A 15,011-nucleotide genomic window follows, 5' to 3' on the forward strand; every position below is an offset into this window, starting at 1 on the left:
CTGGGTTAACTAAGGTATTATAAACCGAGCAATTAAACATTAAATGCAACAAATTAAGCAACAAATATAGCTTCGCTGCATTCAGTGTACTCACCCATTGTAGAACAAAACACATGAAAATATCTGGATGCATAAAAGAAAAATGAAGCCCTTTAACTTCTGCAGAATGAGTTGTTTTGTGTTTGCTACTGCATTTATCTCTGGCTTATATTGCATGATCTGCGTATGGTTCTTGGAGCTCCTCCGGGCTTCGCAGCGGACCGGACCAGAGCAGATACAGTATAAATCCAGGGTTACAGTAAATACGACACTGAGTGAAACAACCAGAGGTGAAGCTGAGCAGCAGCAGCAGACACAAGGGATGATTCAAGATCTGAAGACACTTCCTGCTGTCATTTTTTAACTTATTAGAATCTTTAGAGAAACATTTATTTAAATATATCATATACACCTGTAATTTATCTTATTTTAATAAAAATAATAATTTGAGATTGTTAATTATTAACAATAACTGCCGATATCTAAATGTACTTTTGCGACAAGGAACTGCTGAGCTTTGATCCGTTTAGCAGCAGCAACAACAACCTTTTCTTTGGTGATCTTTTCCTATCAGATGTACTGAACATCAAGACTATAGTATCTGCTTCAACATTCGCTTGTCAGATATCCTGACCTCTGACATCATTTCTCTTGTGAATTCAGAGGTTTCTTGTTTGAAGCTGTTTGCTCCGATCCTCCAATCACAACTGGCTGTGCTTGGTGGGACCAGCCCATCTGTCCCTCGTCAGTTTTCAAGCTCTGATCCCAGCAGCTCTGATCCTCTTCGCTTCAGAAAATAGTGCAGACTAACGGCTGCTGTCGTAGTATTGCTGCCACCACCAGCAATGCACTGTTTCACCATATTAACGCTGTTTTTAACGCAACTTTGTTTCTACCTGAATCGTTTATCATTGATGCTCACACAACGAATGATTGGAGACTTCCCCTTTGACGTCATTTCCGGGCAACTTTAACATCAAAATATTCTTATTTTGTGTCACAATTGTCTTTTATCATGTCTTTAATCTTAATATCATCAGTTATTGCCTAACTCCTTCAATATGTATAGACGTTTTCTTTCAATTTCTGCATTTGTGGGAAAAGCGTGTCACAGGCACTTTAAGTTTGCAGTTTGAGTGTACAGCCAGACCCCCCCTCCCTTGGCATATACTGCATATCAGTTCCAGCTTCTTTTCCGTGAGTCTGAATGCCGCCTCCCATCCCTTTCCTCCCGTCCTCTACGTCGGTGCCAATGATGGGAACTTTCACCCAGCCGTCTGTGGCCACGCCATGTTTTTTCTGGTGTCTTTTGTAGTTGTCCCAGTGGCCTGTGGTGTAGCCGCACTCCTGACACTTGTACGGCTTTTCGCCGGTGTGCCGCAGCATGTGTCGCTTCAGGTTCATGCTCTGGTTGCAACTGTAGCTGCACAATGGGCACTGGAAGGGCTTGGCGCCCGAGTGCACACGCTGGTGCCGCTTGAGGTTGGCCAGGTTTCCGCACGCGTAGTCACATAGATGGCACTTATAGGGTTTTTCTCCTGTGTGCACCCTGTGGTGGCGTTTGAGGTTGTCGAAGTGCGCCGAGGCGTAGTCACACTGGGGGCACTTGTACGGTTTCTCGCCACTGTGAGTTTTCATGTGGCGCGCCAAGTGGTTGGGGTAATGGGTGAGGAAGGGGCAGGCGGCGCAGGTGTAAACCTTGTCGCTGCGCTCGCCGGGGCTATTCGGAGATGACGAGGAGTCTTTAGTCAGCATTTCAAGGGTACACTTGGCACAAATCTGGGTTGAGGAACCGTCCTCGTCCTCTAGGACGATCCCACATAACCGGCAGGTAAAAGGGAAAAGTGAAGGCGGAAGAGCAGCGCCTTCTGCTATGACCCCTCGAGTAATCCTGCTGCTTCTGCTGCCTGTCATCTCCAGCAGAGGTGGAGGTTGGTGGCCAGGAGCTGGGTTGGAGGCAGGTATGGGGGGTGGCGATGCTCCCTTCAAGTTATCAAAGGCTGCAAGGTAGTCACTGTTCTGGGCCCCCAAACTAAGGTTAGAGGTTGGCCTTGCAACCTCAGAGGCTTTGAAAAAAACATTACAGAGTGAGTTATGTTGTATGAAACCTATTTTAAGACAGTTACAGATACTATTTAAAGTCCCTTGCAAAAGTATTTATATCCATTTAACTTTTTGTTGTTTTGTCATGTTACATCCACTAACGTAAAGTTGATTTGGATTTTTTTTCCCAGACAATGTTACTCTGAACTGACTGAGCTTTAGCTATTTTGCAATAAAGAACAGGCAATGATTTCTAGATAAGGTCTAGATAAAGCTGTTAGAGAGATACCGTGAAAGACTTGCGGCTGTAGCAGCAGCAAAAGGTGATTCTACAAACTACTGACTCAGGGGGGCTGAAGAGAAATGCACGTCATACATTTTTAGATTTCTAAACGTAAAAGTAAAAAAAAAATATTCTTCCCACTTTGCCGTTAGGTCTATCACATAAAATCCCAATAAAATGCACTGAAGTGTGTGGTTGTCATGAGACAAACTGTGAAAAATACTTTTGGAAGGGACTGTAAGGGGAGACTGTACAGGGAGCCTTACCTGAAGCACCAGTCACTTCCTCATTAGGTCTTTGCTCACTCACAGGCCTCTTCAGGCTGTTTTGGCCACAAGCAGGTTGCGGTGGGGTGTCCTGTCCCACTCCTGCAGAGGGCATCTGGGGCACATTAGGCACATGCATCCGCTGGTGCCTCTTGAGATTTCCAAGGGAACTGCAGGCGAAAGAGCAAGTGTCACATTTGTAAGGTTTTTCCCCAGTGTGGATGCGCAGGTGTCTCTGCAGGTTCACCAGCTGGGCTGAGGCATAAGTGCACAAAGGACAGTTAAAGGGCTTCTCCCCATTGTGTGTCTTCATGTGGCGCTTCACATGGTTGGCATAGCGTGAGGAGAAACCACAGAGCTCACATGAGTGCTGCTTGAGCAATTTGTCCTCAGCGGACAGTTCTTCCGTGTCACCCACCCCATTTCCCAACCTCTCACAATCAGACTGGGATTCCACACGAATCGGCAAACCGCCGCTCCCAAAAGAAGAGCAGAAGTCTGTACTTTTTACCTCCCTGGAGGCTTTGCAACACCTAAGGCAATACGGCCCAACTAGGTCCATGCCAGGTCCAAGAGGTTCATCACGGAGCTGTCCGCAGCCCCTACAAGACAGACAAGGAGGAAAACCTGTCTCGGACTGGGTCCCTCTGCTCTCGTTTTCCCTCCTGTTGTCAGTTGTGCTGCGTGAGTTTTCCGTTTCACTTTCCATACTGAGCTGGCTGAAGGAAGAACTCTCCTCATCACCCAGAGGACACACAGAGAAACCAATCTCAGCGGCTACTTCTGTAAAAGGGAAAACAAATACGATTTAATTCTAAAAGTCCTCCCAGCCTGATAACAGAAGTTGACAGCAGTGGGAAAAAACATTACAATAATTAGTTAAACTAAAGTGTACCTAGCTGTGATTCACGTTAAAGTACAAACCCAGTTTAATGGTTTTTAGGCTCAGTTTTTATTCCTTTTTAATAGTGTTTTCCATCTTTAAAGTGAACCCCAGTACAGCAAATGAAGGGAAGCTACGGTATTCCTGGTTCTATCTGCAATGCCTTCAGAAACATTTACAGCCCTTGAATGTTTTTCAGATTTTGTCCCATTCAGCTACAAACCTATGTTGTATTTTACTGAGATTTTCTGTGACAGATCAACACAGGGTAGCACGCAATAATGAAGTGGTTCAATGTTTTTTCAACAGATTATATAGATAGTGGCATGAATTTTACCCCGAAATTAAAATTCCTTTCAACACAAGTACAACTACAATTTATTTTGGTTATGCATCTACCAGCTTTGCACATCTATACATTTAAATTGTCCACATTATTGGTTGCAAAACAGCTCAGGCTCAGTCAGACTGGATGAAGAGCATCTGTGAACAGCAACTTTCAAGTCTTCCTACAGATTCTCTCATTCATTCAGGACTGAACTCGCCGCCGGTGATGTTTTGGGTCGTTCTCCTGTTGGTATGAGAACTCTCAACCAAGGATTGGCCTATATTTTTGCTCTGTAAATCTTCTCAAACTCTGAACAGCTCGACTGTCCTCTCTTAAGAGAAGCATAACCACAGCATGATGCTGTCACAGCCGTACTTCACAGTGAGAATAACCTAATCTTGCTCCACAGTTTTATCCCTGACCTGTCTTGTCAGGTTGTCGTGTTTGTTTACTTGTATTCTCTAAAAAACACAGGAGGCCTCCACACAAAACCTGTATTTATACAGAAATTAAATAGCATATTACTTACTAAACTCTATTCACTAATTAATTGCTTTTCTCTGGCAGCTGGCCGCACTGGATTTTTATAGGGGTATCTGGGTAATGAGGCTGGATTCAAATGCAAGCCACATTTTTCAGATTGTTATTTGTAGATAATTTTAAAAGCTATATATAATTTTTCTTCACTTCACAACATTGAACTAGTTTGTGTTAGTCTACTAAATAAAGCCAAAATTGAATACATGGAACGTATGCACACTCCTTTCCTAAATTCTGTACTATAAGTCCAGCTTTTAAGCACAAATGTTCATTTCACTACACCTATCCAGAAACACATACATTGTTCAGTTTAGAAAACTGAAAAGACCATAACAGATTCAGAAGATGAGGTGGAAAAGTAAACGCAACGACATTTTTTGCATGCTGACTGGCTCTTTGTCCCTGTTGTATTGATTCGTTTAGTGCGCACATGCAAATTTAACATTAATCATCCATACAGCTTGAATGAGCAAATACAAAAACAACCCGAAAGTAAAATCTATATTTTTCAACCCAATAGAACACAAGCTGAAGATGACAGGAAACGCCACCATGATATGGTAACTTTAAGGAAGACAATGCCTCACTTCAAAGTAAAACCATTTCAGTGAATAAAAGGATACTCACAGTGAAACCGACTAGGTTAAGTGTATTTTAGAGGGGAGAAAAAAAGTTTTTCCCAGACAGTAGAATAAAAAGGTTTAAGGCTTCAACATGCCGAGCCCTCAGAGGCCGACCAAGCAGGACTGAGGCAACCTTCCTCTCCAGATGCTGAAGCGCAAAGTGAGGAAGGGGATAGAGCTGCCCTTTTATCCAGACCCATGGAAAGCCCTTACAGATTATTACCGGGCCTAATGATAATGATGATGACTGTAATGGTGAGGCTGCTGCTTCTGATGATGATGATGATGGGGGCAGAAGATGATGATGATGATGGTGATGGGGAAACGATAATGGAGGTAGAGAAGTGGGAGCAGAGGCAGAACACGATGATGAATAAATGCCTTCTTATGATGATGTCCTTGATGGTAATGGTCCTATTTTTATGACCCTTATATAACGTTCGTGTTTCTGCTGCCTCTTATACTTTTTCATTTTTCAGCTCCATCAGTCTGACAAACATCGATGCTGCAAACTCTAAGCTGCCTGTTGCACACTGTTGCCATAAAACTATAGCAGTGTAGGTAAAAAACATAATAAATAGACAAAAACACAATGGCACTAACAAATGAAAACACTTCAGTGGTGTAATGATGCATTCTGCTTATGAGGGTAGACAATACATTAGCCAAGGTTCATGAGAACAAGAAGTGACAAGCTTTTAAGATTTTAAGTAAAACTATGAACAACCATCTTTTGCGCTCACAAATATCACAAATATGGGGATCGGGGTTTGAGGATTTGGGATTTTCCGGGGTGGCTAGGGGTGTTGGTCCCTGTTTTTGGTCGGTTGCCAAGGCCCAGTGCCTGTCCCTAGCCTTGGGCCCAGTTGATGTGCCTGTGCCTAGGTATATCGAGTGACATTTGAATCGATACGACACCGATACCCTTTACCTGGTAATCGATACCAGTACCCAACAGTACCAGTTTTTGGTACTTTTCTGTGTTTATGTGGTAATAAATGTTAATTCATTTAATAATAAAATCTCAAAAATTTTCGATTTAACACATTTATTTCCTAAATAAATAAACTTTTTTGTATCAAAACAACATCCAGCTATTTGTATTGTAACATTGGAGTTCTTTCAAACATTTCTTCAACATGAAAACCCTTAACTGACTACACAGTGTTTTTTCTTAATAATGCACAAATTAAAAGCCAGTTATGTTGCTGGCTGCAGATGACTAGTCGCTAACAGATGCAGGCGTGCTAATCTTGCAGAAGTTGTAGCCATAGATCTGAGGCTGACGAAGATCACAAAAATCTTTTGCTTAACCAGGTGCTTCCTCTGATTGGAAGTCGGAGGAAGCACCTGGTTAAGCACCTCACTTATAACATTTTCATGACACACACGTAGGGCCTTGGGGGTAGGCACGCTCAATGGCATCCAGGGGGAGTGTATTTTATTAACCTCACCTCTGGTGCCTGTACCCACCTCTAAGGATTAAGTTGCATGTAGACATTCAGGGTTGTAGACATGCATCAACACAAATAAATTTGAGGGGGCGAAGTTTGGCGTCTCGGGTTTGGCGGTCTGGGGAAGGAGCGGGCCTTCTCGCTGGGGTCTGGTCTGGGATTGAGAGTCGTGTCTTGATGGTCGATTGGTTCGGCTCTCTCGGGACCGCATGGATTTTTTTGAATCTCGATCCTTGGCTTCGGTGCCTGGTTCGTCGGCGGGCTCTGGCAGGGGGTCTTGGCCGGGCAGTGTGCAGCGGTCATTGGGATGTGGCTTCACTTTGGTGGAGAGGCTGGGTTGCCTCTTTTTGGATGTGTGGTCATTGGCATTTAAATTGGCTGAGCGGTGACGGTGGAGCTGACCTAGATGGTGTTTCTCTCTGGGCTGTCGTTGCAGTGATGGTTATGTGGTGTGCTTGTGTGGTTGAGGGGGCATGGTAGGGGCCGCCAAGCCTGGGTGAGTGCTGCTGATCAGGGGCCTCTTGCCGGGCGAGTTTGTCCCGTCTTGGTGTGGGGTCAAGGGGTCTGTTGTGAGCACAGTTCTCGTAGTGTCTGCTCTGTTGCGCTTGTGGGCGAAGGCTAGGGTGATGTTGTGTGGTGCCCTTGCCTATCCGTTGCGATGTGCTGTTAGGTGATGCGGCAGGGGTGCCTGGAGTGGGGCTGTGTATGAAGCTTGCGCTTTGTGGATGTGTCTTCATCGGCTTTTAGGGGATGGAGCACATCTGTAGGTTGTGCCCCTGAGGGGAGGGGATTCATGGCATTTGTGTTCTGGGGGATGTGTTCGATACCTGTATCCTGGTTGGGGGTGGCCCTGTGGGGAGATTCATGTTGGAGTTCATGGGGGGTAGGAGGGCTCATGAGGTTGAGATCGGAATTCATTGGGGGGGTTGGGACTGTTTTATCCTGGGACAGCTCGCGTGGGTGGGCTTGTTTGGACCAGGTAGACCCCTCTTTTGTACATAGCCCTCTCTCTGGATGGGGACGAGGGTCGTTGGGGTCTGGGCCAGAGATGCCGGCACTAGTCTGGGCTGGTGAGGTCTGCCTGTCTCCACCCCGGAAGGAAGAGGACCACCTCCTGGGTCTGGTTGCCCCTCTGGGGTATCGGTACCTGGACCTGGAAGTATAGACTATGTATGTGAAGTGTGAGTGAGTCTACGACATCCTTTGTTGTGTGTATTTATGTTGGATGTGTGGATGTGAGTGTTTTTATATGTACGCATGAGTGTGGGAATGTGTGATTGTCACTGTGTGTGCCTGTTTTTGTGTCAGGTTGGGTCATGGGTTGCTCCCTCTCCTGGATCAGTATAGGCCACCAATTCAATGTGGGGCCTATTTCCTCCCTGCCAAACTCCCTGCAGGTGGCTGGTGTCTCTGCCTGCTGGTGTATTGGTGGTTCTTGGTATCGGGGGCTGGGCACTTTGGTGTGTGCCGTCTCACTCCCGGTGGCTGCTTGAATTGAAGTTGTCCTTTTTAACGAGTTAAATAAGACATCCATCCCTCTATCCTTCCACTATTTCCTGCTGGTGCCTATCGTCAGCAGTCACTGTGCGAGAGGCGGGGTACACCCTAGACAGGTTACCAGTCCATCACAAAACAACCCAGAGACACACGGGACAAACAACCACACACGCAGACACTCATACCTAAGAGCAATTTTGAAAAAACCAATTAACCTAACTGCTGTGTTTTGGGACTGAGGGAGGAAGGTGAAGTACCTAAAAAAAAACAAAAAAACATACACATGCACAGGGAGACCATTATTAAAAAGGACTTCAAGCTGTGTTTCAAACCCAGGACTTTCTTGCTACCAACTGCGTCGCTGTGCAACCCCCAAGTTATAAATTGTTTTAAGTAACCTGTATGAAATGTAAAGTCATCCAGTTTAGTTTTGATCCCTTATCGTTATGTTTGGGTTTCAAACAGATCTTATGCCATGAGTTGTTATGCCATGTTACCAAACTAAAAGACTGCAGTTCAAACTGCTGAACTAGAGCTATGTGATCAATTCTATTTATCAGATGGAAGCCAATAGACTACGCCATATGTAAAATAAGACAATATAATGAAATATTTCTAATGTAAATTATTAAAAGAGGCAAAAAGAAGAGCATGCAACAACTGATAACAGGAACTATGAACCAGAAACAGCTACACGATAGATAGATAAATCTGGCCTTTAGTTGCAAACAGAGCAGCAGCTATTAAAAGCTGCTTGAAAATGAACCAGCACCACTAAAAGATAAAGCCTCTTGGTACCACCATAATTTATCTAACAAATTAAAAACTAATAATCTGATAAATTCTAGGGCCTCATATGACCTTGCACCATCAAAAGACGGGCCCACTCTTACTAAAATCAAGCACATTGCGAGGGCCAAAGGTAATGGGCCTATTTTTTCCTAAAATAGCCACACATTTTATTACAGGCACAGCACTAGGGTACGTGCCACATTAAGAAGTTATTACAAAACAATTTTGGTTCTACTGCTGCCTTCATGTGAACCACACTTGCCCAAAACCCAACCTCCACCTATACACACACCAGCACACAGGTGTTAAAAAGTAAGTGACTCTACAACTGAGCTTCACAAATTGTTTTGTTTTGAAGGTTACAAACCTGATTTTATAGATGCTGTAAACGGCATTTAGAATGATTGGTCTTTCACGCACAGTTTGACTCCAGTTCGCTAACCTTGCGATGTCTGAGGACTCAAAATAAGGTGTTGTGGTCATGCTGTTTATAGCAAACATCGTTTGAGATTAGATTTGTTGTTTTGTAAAGTTAATATGTATTTCAAAATTAGCAGCTGAAAAAACTCCAAGTTCAGAGTTCTTAAGTATGTTGCAGGAACAACTTTAAAAACAACCAAATAAATCATTATGTGTCTAGCTTGCATTTAATAGTGTCATTAGAATATGAACTCTGAAAAGCTGACAGAGTTTAGCAGGATGCTATTTTAGTTAAAGTATCTTAACAGATGTAATGCCAAAAAAAAGAAGGGAGCCACTCTAAGCGTTTTTCTACCGAAAGAAGTCTCCTTCTTGAACCAGTTCGGTTCTGGTGCCTTCAAACTTTGGTGTTTTGTTGACCATCAACGTGTTTCCACCAGTTTTGGAAACCAAGCATGAGTCATCAACAGTGGATGTTACAGAGCATGGTAGCAAAACAGCTGAACTTGCCGAGCTGCGCAATGCTCCTTTTAATGCAAAAAGAGAGCATCCATAAACTACAGTTATTACGGAAAAGGAGACGGCGACTCCGTGCAATAACAATAGTATATGTAATGTTTTCATTTGCTTATGTTCAGTATCAAAGAGCACCCTTGAACCTTGTATCACCACTAAACAGTTCTCATGCCTTTAAGTATATTTTTCAGCGAGCGCAGGCTTTAAATTTGAGACGGACAGACAGATAGACAGACTTAAGCAATAAGACTGGAAAAAATTGCTGGAAATACAAATACTTTTCTGTACATAATTTATTTTGTATACTTATCCACACCTGAACAATACAGCAATCAAATTTAACAATTTTCCAGACTGTGTAGGAACCCTGGTAATTAAATGTAGTCACTGATGGCAGCTTTACATATAACATAAAACCTTGATACAAAAACGCTTTCCTAAAGAAAGAAACCAACAAACCTGAAAACTTTTCCAGGCCTAGAATTCTGTCATGATCTGCATCACCAAACACAAGGTCTTGTCCTAGAAGAAAGTCTGTGTCTAAGGGAAGGTTTCCAGGAGCTTCAACGGCTACACCATCTTCAGAATCCACTGGTCAGAAGAAAAAAATAAAATCAAACATTTAATAATTAAAAATATTTGAAAAGATCCACAGAAAGCCTTGGTGTTTTCTCCGAAGACACTGAATGGAAATGTTCAGATTTTTTTTAAACAAAAACTGTTTACAGTTGAGAGATTTTGCTCCTTTATTAACTCTTGAGCTGAACGCCAGACTTCAAGGATGTGATGCTTACCAAAGTAAATCCAGAGAAATCTATGAACTAAAAGTCTATTATCAACCAAGAATTATCTGTCTTACATTATTGAAAAAGGTGTGTATAAAACCCTAAAATAAATCCATCTATTATTACAGTGGCATAATGTGATACTAAATTTATTATTGGCACCTATTATTGGTACCTCTAGGACTGTAAACTGATACAAATTGGAAAATGTTTTATTTTATACTAAACCTTTTTTAGGTTGATCAGTGACATTTATCTAATCCGTGGCTTCCTTTTTCCCTGGGGTCTAAATGTGACAGTGTGATACACTTTCTCTTTGCCACTCTTCAGAACAAAAAACAGAACAAAACACACCATTTCAGGTAAGGCAGATCTCCTTTATTCCAGAAATAGCTACATGGAAATACGACTAGCAACTAGCCTAAAATTGCCTATCTCTACATGGAGACAAAAAGTATTTTTAACATCACAAATGTAAATATGTGTACTTTGCTAATTGCTACCGAGACTTAGTCAAATTAGACTAAAGCTTGGGACCCACTACACAACTTTTGCAGTCTTCAAAGATTTTGCAAAGACTTGGAGTTCACACTTTGGTTTCAGCAGATTTTTGTTTGCAACTGAAAGACTTAACCGCACCTTATTACAGACTACAGGATTTGTCAAAACAACAACAGGTACATCTAAAAAAATTGGAATATCATGAAAAAGTTCAATATTTTTTGTCACAAAGAGAGAAACATTTCAAGCCTTTATTGTGATTATGGCTCACAGACAATGAAAACCCAAACTTTCACAGAAAATTTGAATATTCTGAAAGAGTTAAATATTGGAAACTCATGATCATGATCAGCTAAATAACTCAAAACACCTGCAAAGGTTTCCTGTGGCTTTGAATGGTCTCTCACTCTGGGTCATAGGCTACACAATCATGGGGAAGAATGCCGACTTGATTTCCAGAAGACAGTCACTGACAACCTCCACAAAGAAGATGTACCACAAAATGTCATAGCTAAAGATGCTGGTGGTTTCTGAGGTCCCCAAACAACCAGGAAATGTCAGAGCACTTCATGATTCTTTCTGCTAAAAAGCTTTATGTAGATGCTGGTTTCAAAACTACCAAAGGCTGGTTCAATAACCATGGTGTTATTGTGCTTGATTGACCAGCAAACTGGCCAGAGCTGGAATCACATAGAGAGGGCGACAGTTTGAGGAGTAAAACAAACCGTTAAGTGAGAGTAAAAGAAAATTACCCAAGAATTCAGACAGGCTATATTCTTGTGGTCACTGTCAGGAAATCAAAAATGGGTTTTCACTGGATCTTTCAGCAGGGTAATGACCAATCTAATCTGGCCAATCTAAACAGAAATGGTTCACCAGACAAAAACAAAGTCCCCTGATTTAAATCCTACATAAAACCTTTGGTGTGAGCATAAGAGAGGAACCCAAGAGTTTCTGTTGGTTATGTTTTCTGCAATACATTTTAGGTTCTTTAACAACAGTGATGAGACGGATTATGTTACACATTCAGCTCAGTTTATGTTTCAACTTTTCAACAGTAACAGTCAACTTTAAGAAGATCCATAGAACACCTACACTTGACTGGCTGTGGATTCTGCTGTTTTTTTCTTGGCATCTTCCTCTGGCAGCCCCTCTCTTCTGTCCAGCGTCTTCTTCCGGACTTCCACAACCATCAGCTCATTCTCATCTGTTTGGATAAAACATTTAAAAACAATATCTAATTCCCAAAGCATTCTTAGCACTTCCTAGCATCATGGGACCTCTTATATTATATGCAGACATTTATAGCAGATCCTTTAGGTGCTAAAAGTTTCAGTGAGGAGCTTCCATAGATCAGACCTGCATCAGACATAATGTTTTCCTGCTGAAAGAGTGCCCTCTTTTAGGGAGCAACAATTAAGGTGAAATATGTCCACAAATAAAAAGGTTGTAAATGTAAAATGTTGTAAAATGTACAAAAAATATCATCCAAAACAGGCCAGATTCTTCCATTGTTGTGACTGCATACTGCACACTTCAAAACATTGCCTAAATCTACCCATACAGAGGACAGAAGTCACCCCATGCTGTATTTTATCATGTTAGGATAAACTTTAGTTTATCGCAGGATAATTATATGATAGACCAACACAAAGTGATGCATAACTTAAGTGTAAGAAAAATAATACACAATTTTTACGTTTTTTCCCTCAATCTGAAAAATGTGGAGTGCACATGTATGTAGCCCCCTTTACTCGGCTACCCCTTAATACTATCCACTGCAACTAATTGCCTTTAGAAGTCACCTAATTAGCAAATTAGCAAAGTCTACCTGTGCGTAATTTAATCTACAAATCCAGCTGTTCCGTGAATACCTCAGAGGTTGGAGAACAAACAGCACCTTGGAGACCAAGGAACACATCAGACAGGTCAGGGAGAAAGTTATGGAGAGGTTTAAGGCGGGGTTAACTTATAAAGCAATATCCAAAACATTTAACATCTCACAGATTAATTTGTCATCCTAGCAAGACATTCCAGCCTACCTAAACTGGTACCCAGGGAAGTCGAGCATTATTCAGACAGATAGCCAAGAAGACCATGTTAACTCTGGAGGAGCTACAGAGATCTTCAGCTCAAGTCAGAGAAACTGTCTGTTGGATAAGTATTAAGTCATGCAGTCCACAAATCTGGCAAGAAGAAAGTTATTGTTGAAAGTAGGACATAGGAGGTCCTGGTTAAAGTTTGCGACAAGCATTGCAGGGGAGACCGCAAAAATGTAGTAGGTTTTCTGGTCAGATTAGACCAAAACTAAACTATTTGGCCAACAAACTCACACTACATCTGACCCTGAACACAACACTTTGATCATTATAGTGATAAATGCATAAAATGATCACAATAAACTTTTAAGTCCATATCTCCCATCCCAACAACCAGTACAACAACCCTAAACGTTACAGTATAATGGACTGGTTTAAATCAAAGCTTGGGACAGAATGGCCCAGTCAAAGTTCAGACCTAAATCCAATTAAGAAACTTTGGCAAGACCAGAAAACTAACATTCAGAGACACTCTCCATGCAGTCAGACAGAGCTAGAGCCATTTTGCAAAAGAAAATGAGCATGCACTGTGGTTCCTGGTTTTCCTTTGCTACTGCACTGACTACCTACAATCAAAAACATACATCTTAAGTTAATTACCCTTGGATGGATGAATAGATCATTTGTTCACATTAGAGCCTGAGAAAAAGTCGGATTTCAATTTAATGAGCATTAATTTCTTAACTCTACACATATTTTTACATGAATACTGTAAACTGAACTGACTGCAATTTGAGACTTGGATTTATGTTAATGTAAACAAACACTAATATCTCAAGCTATAGGAATTAACTTAAGTCGAACAATTACAATAAAACTAATTATATATCATAAAAAATCATCATCTTTCTTGTCTGGTCTCAAGAATGTATAATCAGTGCAACTTATGGATCACAGACTATAGCTGGAAACTGATGAAAAAGGTAAGGCAATTTAATGTCAGGCTAGTTTCATTCTGCAGTCTAGGTTAAACATGTTACGAAGTAAAAAGCAGAAAAATAAAAAGGTATAATCCACTGCAAGGCGCATTCTCATTTCCATGTGGAGCCTGGGCACAGCATAAACAAAAGCCATTAAGGTGCTTTAGCAAAATGGCTAACCGATTAGCTCTGGAGTTGCGATACAGCATGGACAAATCATGTGTCAGGCAGCAAATAAAGCTGAATGTCTTTATTTACTGCAGCACACATCTGCACAATGCAATGGGAAACATGTCAGCAACCTTTCAATTATCGCTGATAAGCAGTCCAACGAAAACCTAAAATAAAACCCGTCCTCGTCATTGTGCAAGAGTAAATAATGAGTGAAACGTGCCACCTTCAATGAATATTTTAGCTGTGGATAAACACAGTTAGCCGAATAGCTCATGTCAACTTCACTGGTTAGCTATCATGCTAACTTACCTAGATACCGTAAATATTCCAGTCGAGGGAAAAGGTTTTTATCAGCCGCTAACTGTTCATTAGACGGGAAGTATTTTTCCTCAAACACCCGACATCTGCAGATCCGCCATTTCTGCATGGGCTGCGGTGACAAAGAAAGGCAATTAATGGTATTTTTCATAACTTAATTGATTTTCCGACTCGCCTGTAATTCAACGGAATTAATAATTACTGCAATACTTCCGTCTTTTGCCTTTCAGAGTAAAGGTGGTTAGGTGGTTTTTTTTTACTCAAAACTCAAGTTTTGTGGCACTATTTTAAATGTTATTTAATTGCTTAGAGGGTTTTTTCTGTTTACCCGTGTGGGAAAAGACGCTAGTTTTCACGCTAATTTGTGAAAAATTTACAATATACCTTTTATTCTAATCAAGACTCCTTTAACCCCCTGCAAAAGTAATTATTTAAAGATACAAAATCTATCAGTATACTTGGATAGACTAACAAAAAAATAACACATAACTATGAAGTGGAAGTTGGTGACTTTGACTTGGCCATTCCAG

General features: G+C 41.5%; 1 protein-coding gene across 1 annotated transcript; it reads right to left on the reverse strand.

Moving 5' to 3' along the window:
• Positions 1-410: 410 nt before the first annotated feature.
• On the reverse strand, positions 411-14,681 carry znf513a (zinc finger protein 513a). The gene is made up of 5 exons (XM_047387255.1): positions 14,473-14,681; positions 12,066-12,177; positions 10,144-10,275; positions 2,632-3,414; positions 411-2,105 (listed from the first exon to the last, which is right to left on the reverse strand). The coding sequence occupies exons 2-5, from the start codon at positions 12,103-12,105 to the stop codon at positions 1,159-1,161; spliced, it is 1,902 nt and encodes a 633-aa protein (XP_047243211.1). The 5' UTR covers positions 12,106-12,177; positions 14,473-14,681; the 3' UTR covers positions 411-1,158.
• Positions 14,682-15,011: the final 330 nt, after the last annotated feature.

Source organism: Girardinichthys multiradiatus, chromosome 15 (genome assembly GCF_021462225.1).
Source record: "Girardinichthys multiradiatus isolate DD_20200921_A chromosome 15, DD_fGirMul_XY1, whole genome shotgun sequence".
In the NCBI taxonomy this organism is placed as follows: Eukaryota; Metazoa; Chordata; class Actinopteri; order Cyprinodontiformes; family Goodeidae; genus Girardinichthys; species Girardinichthys multiradiatus.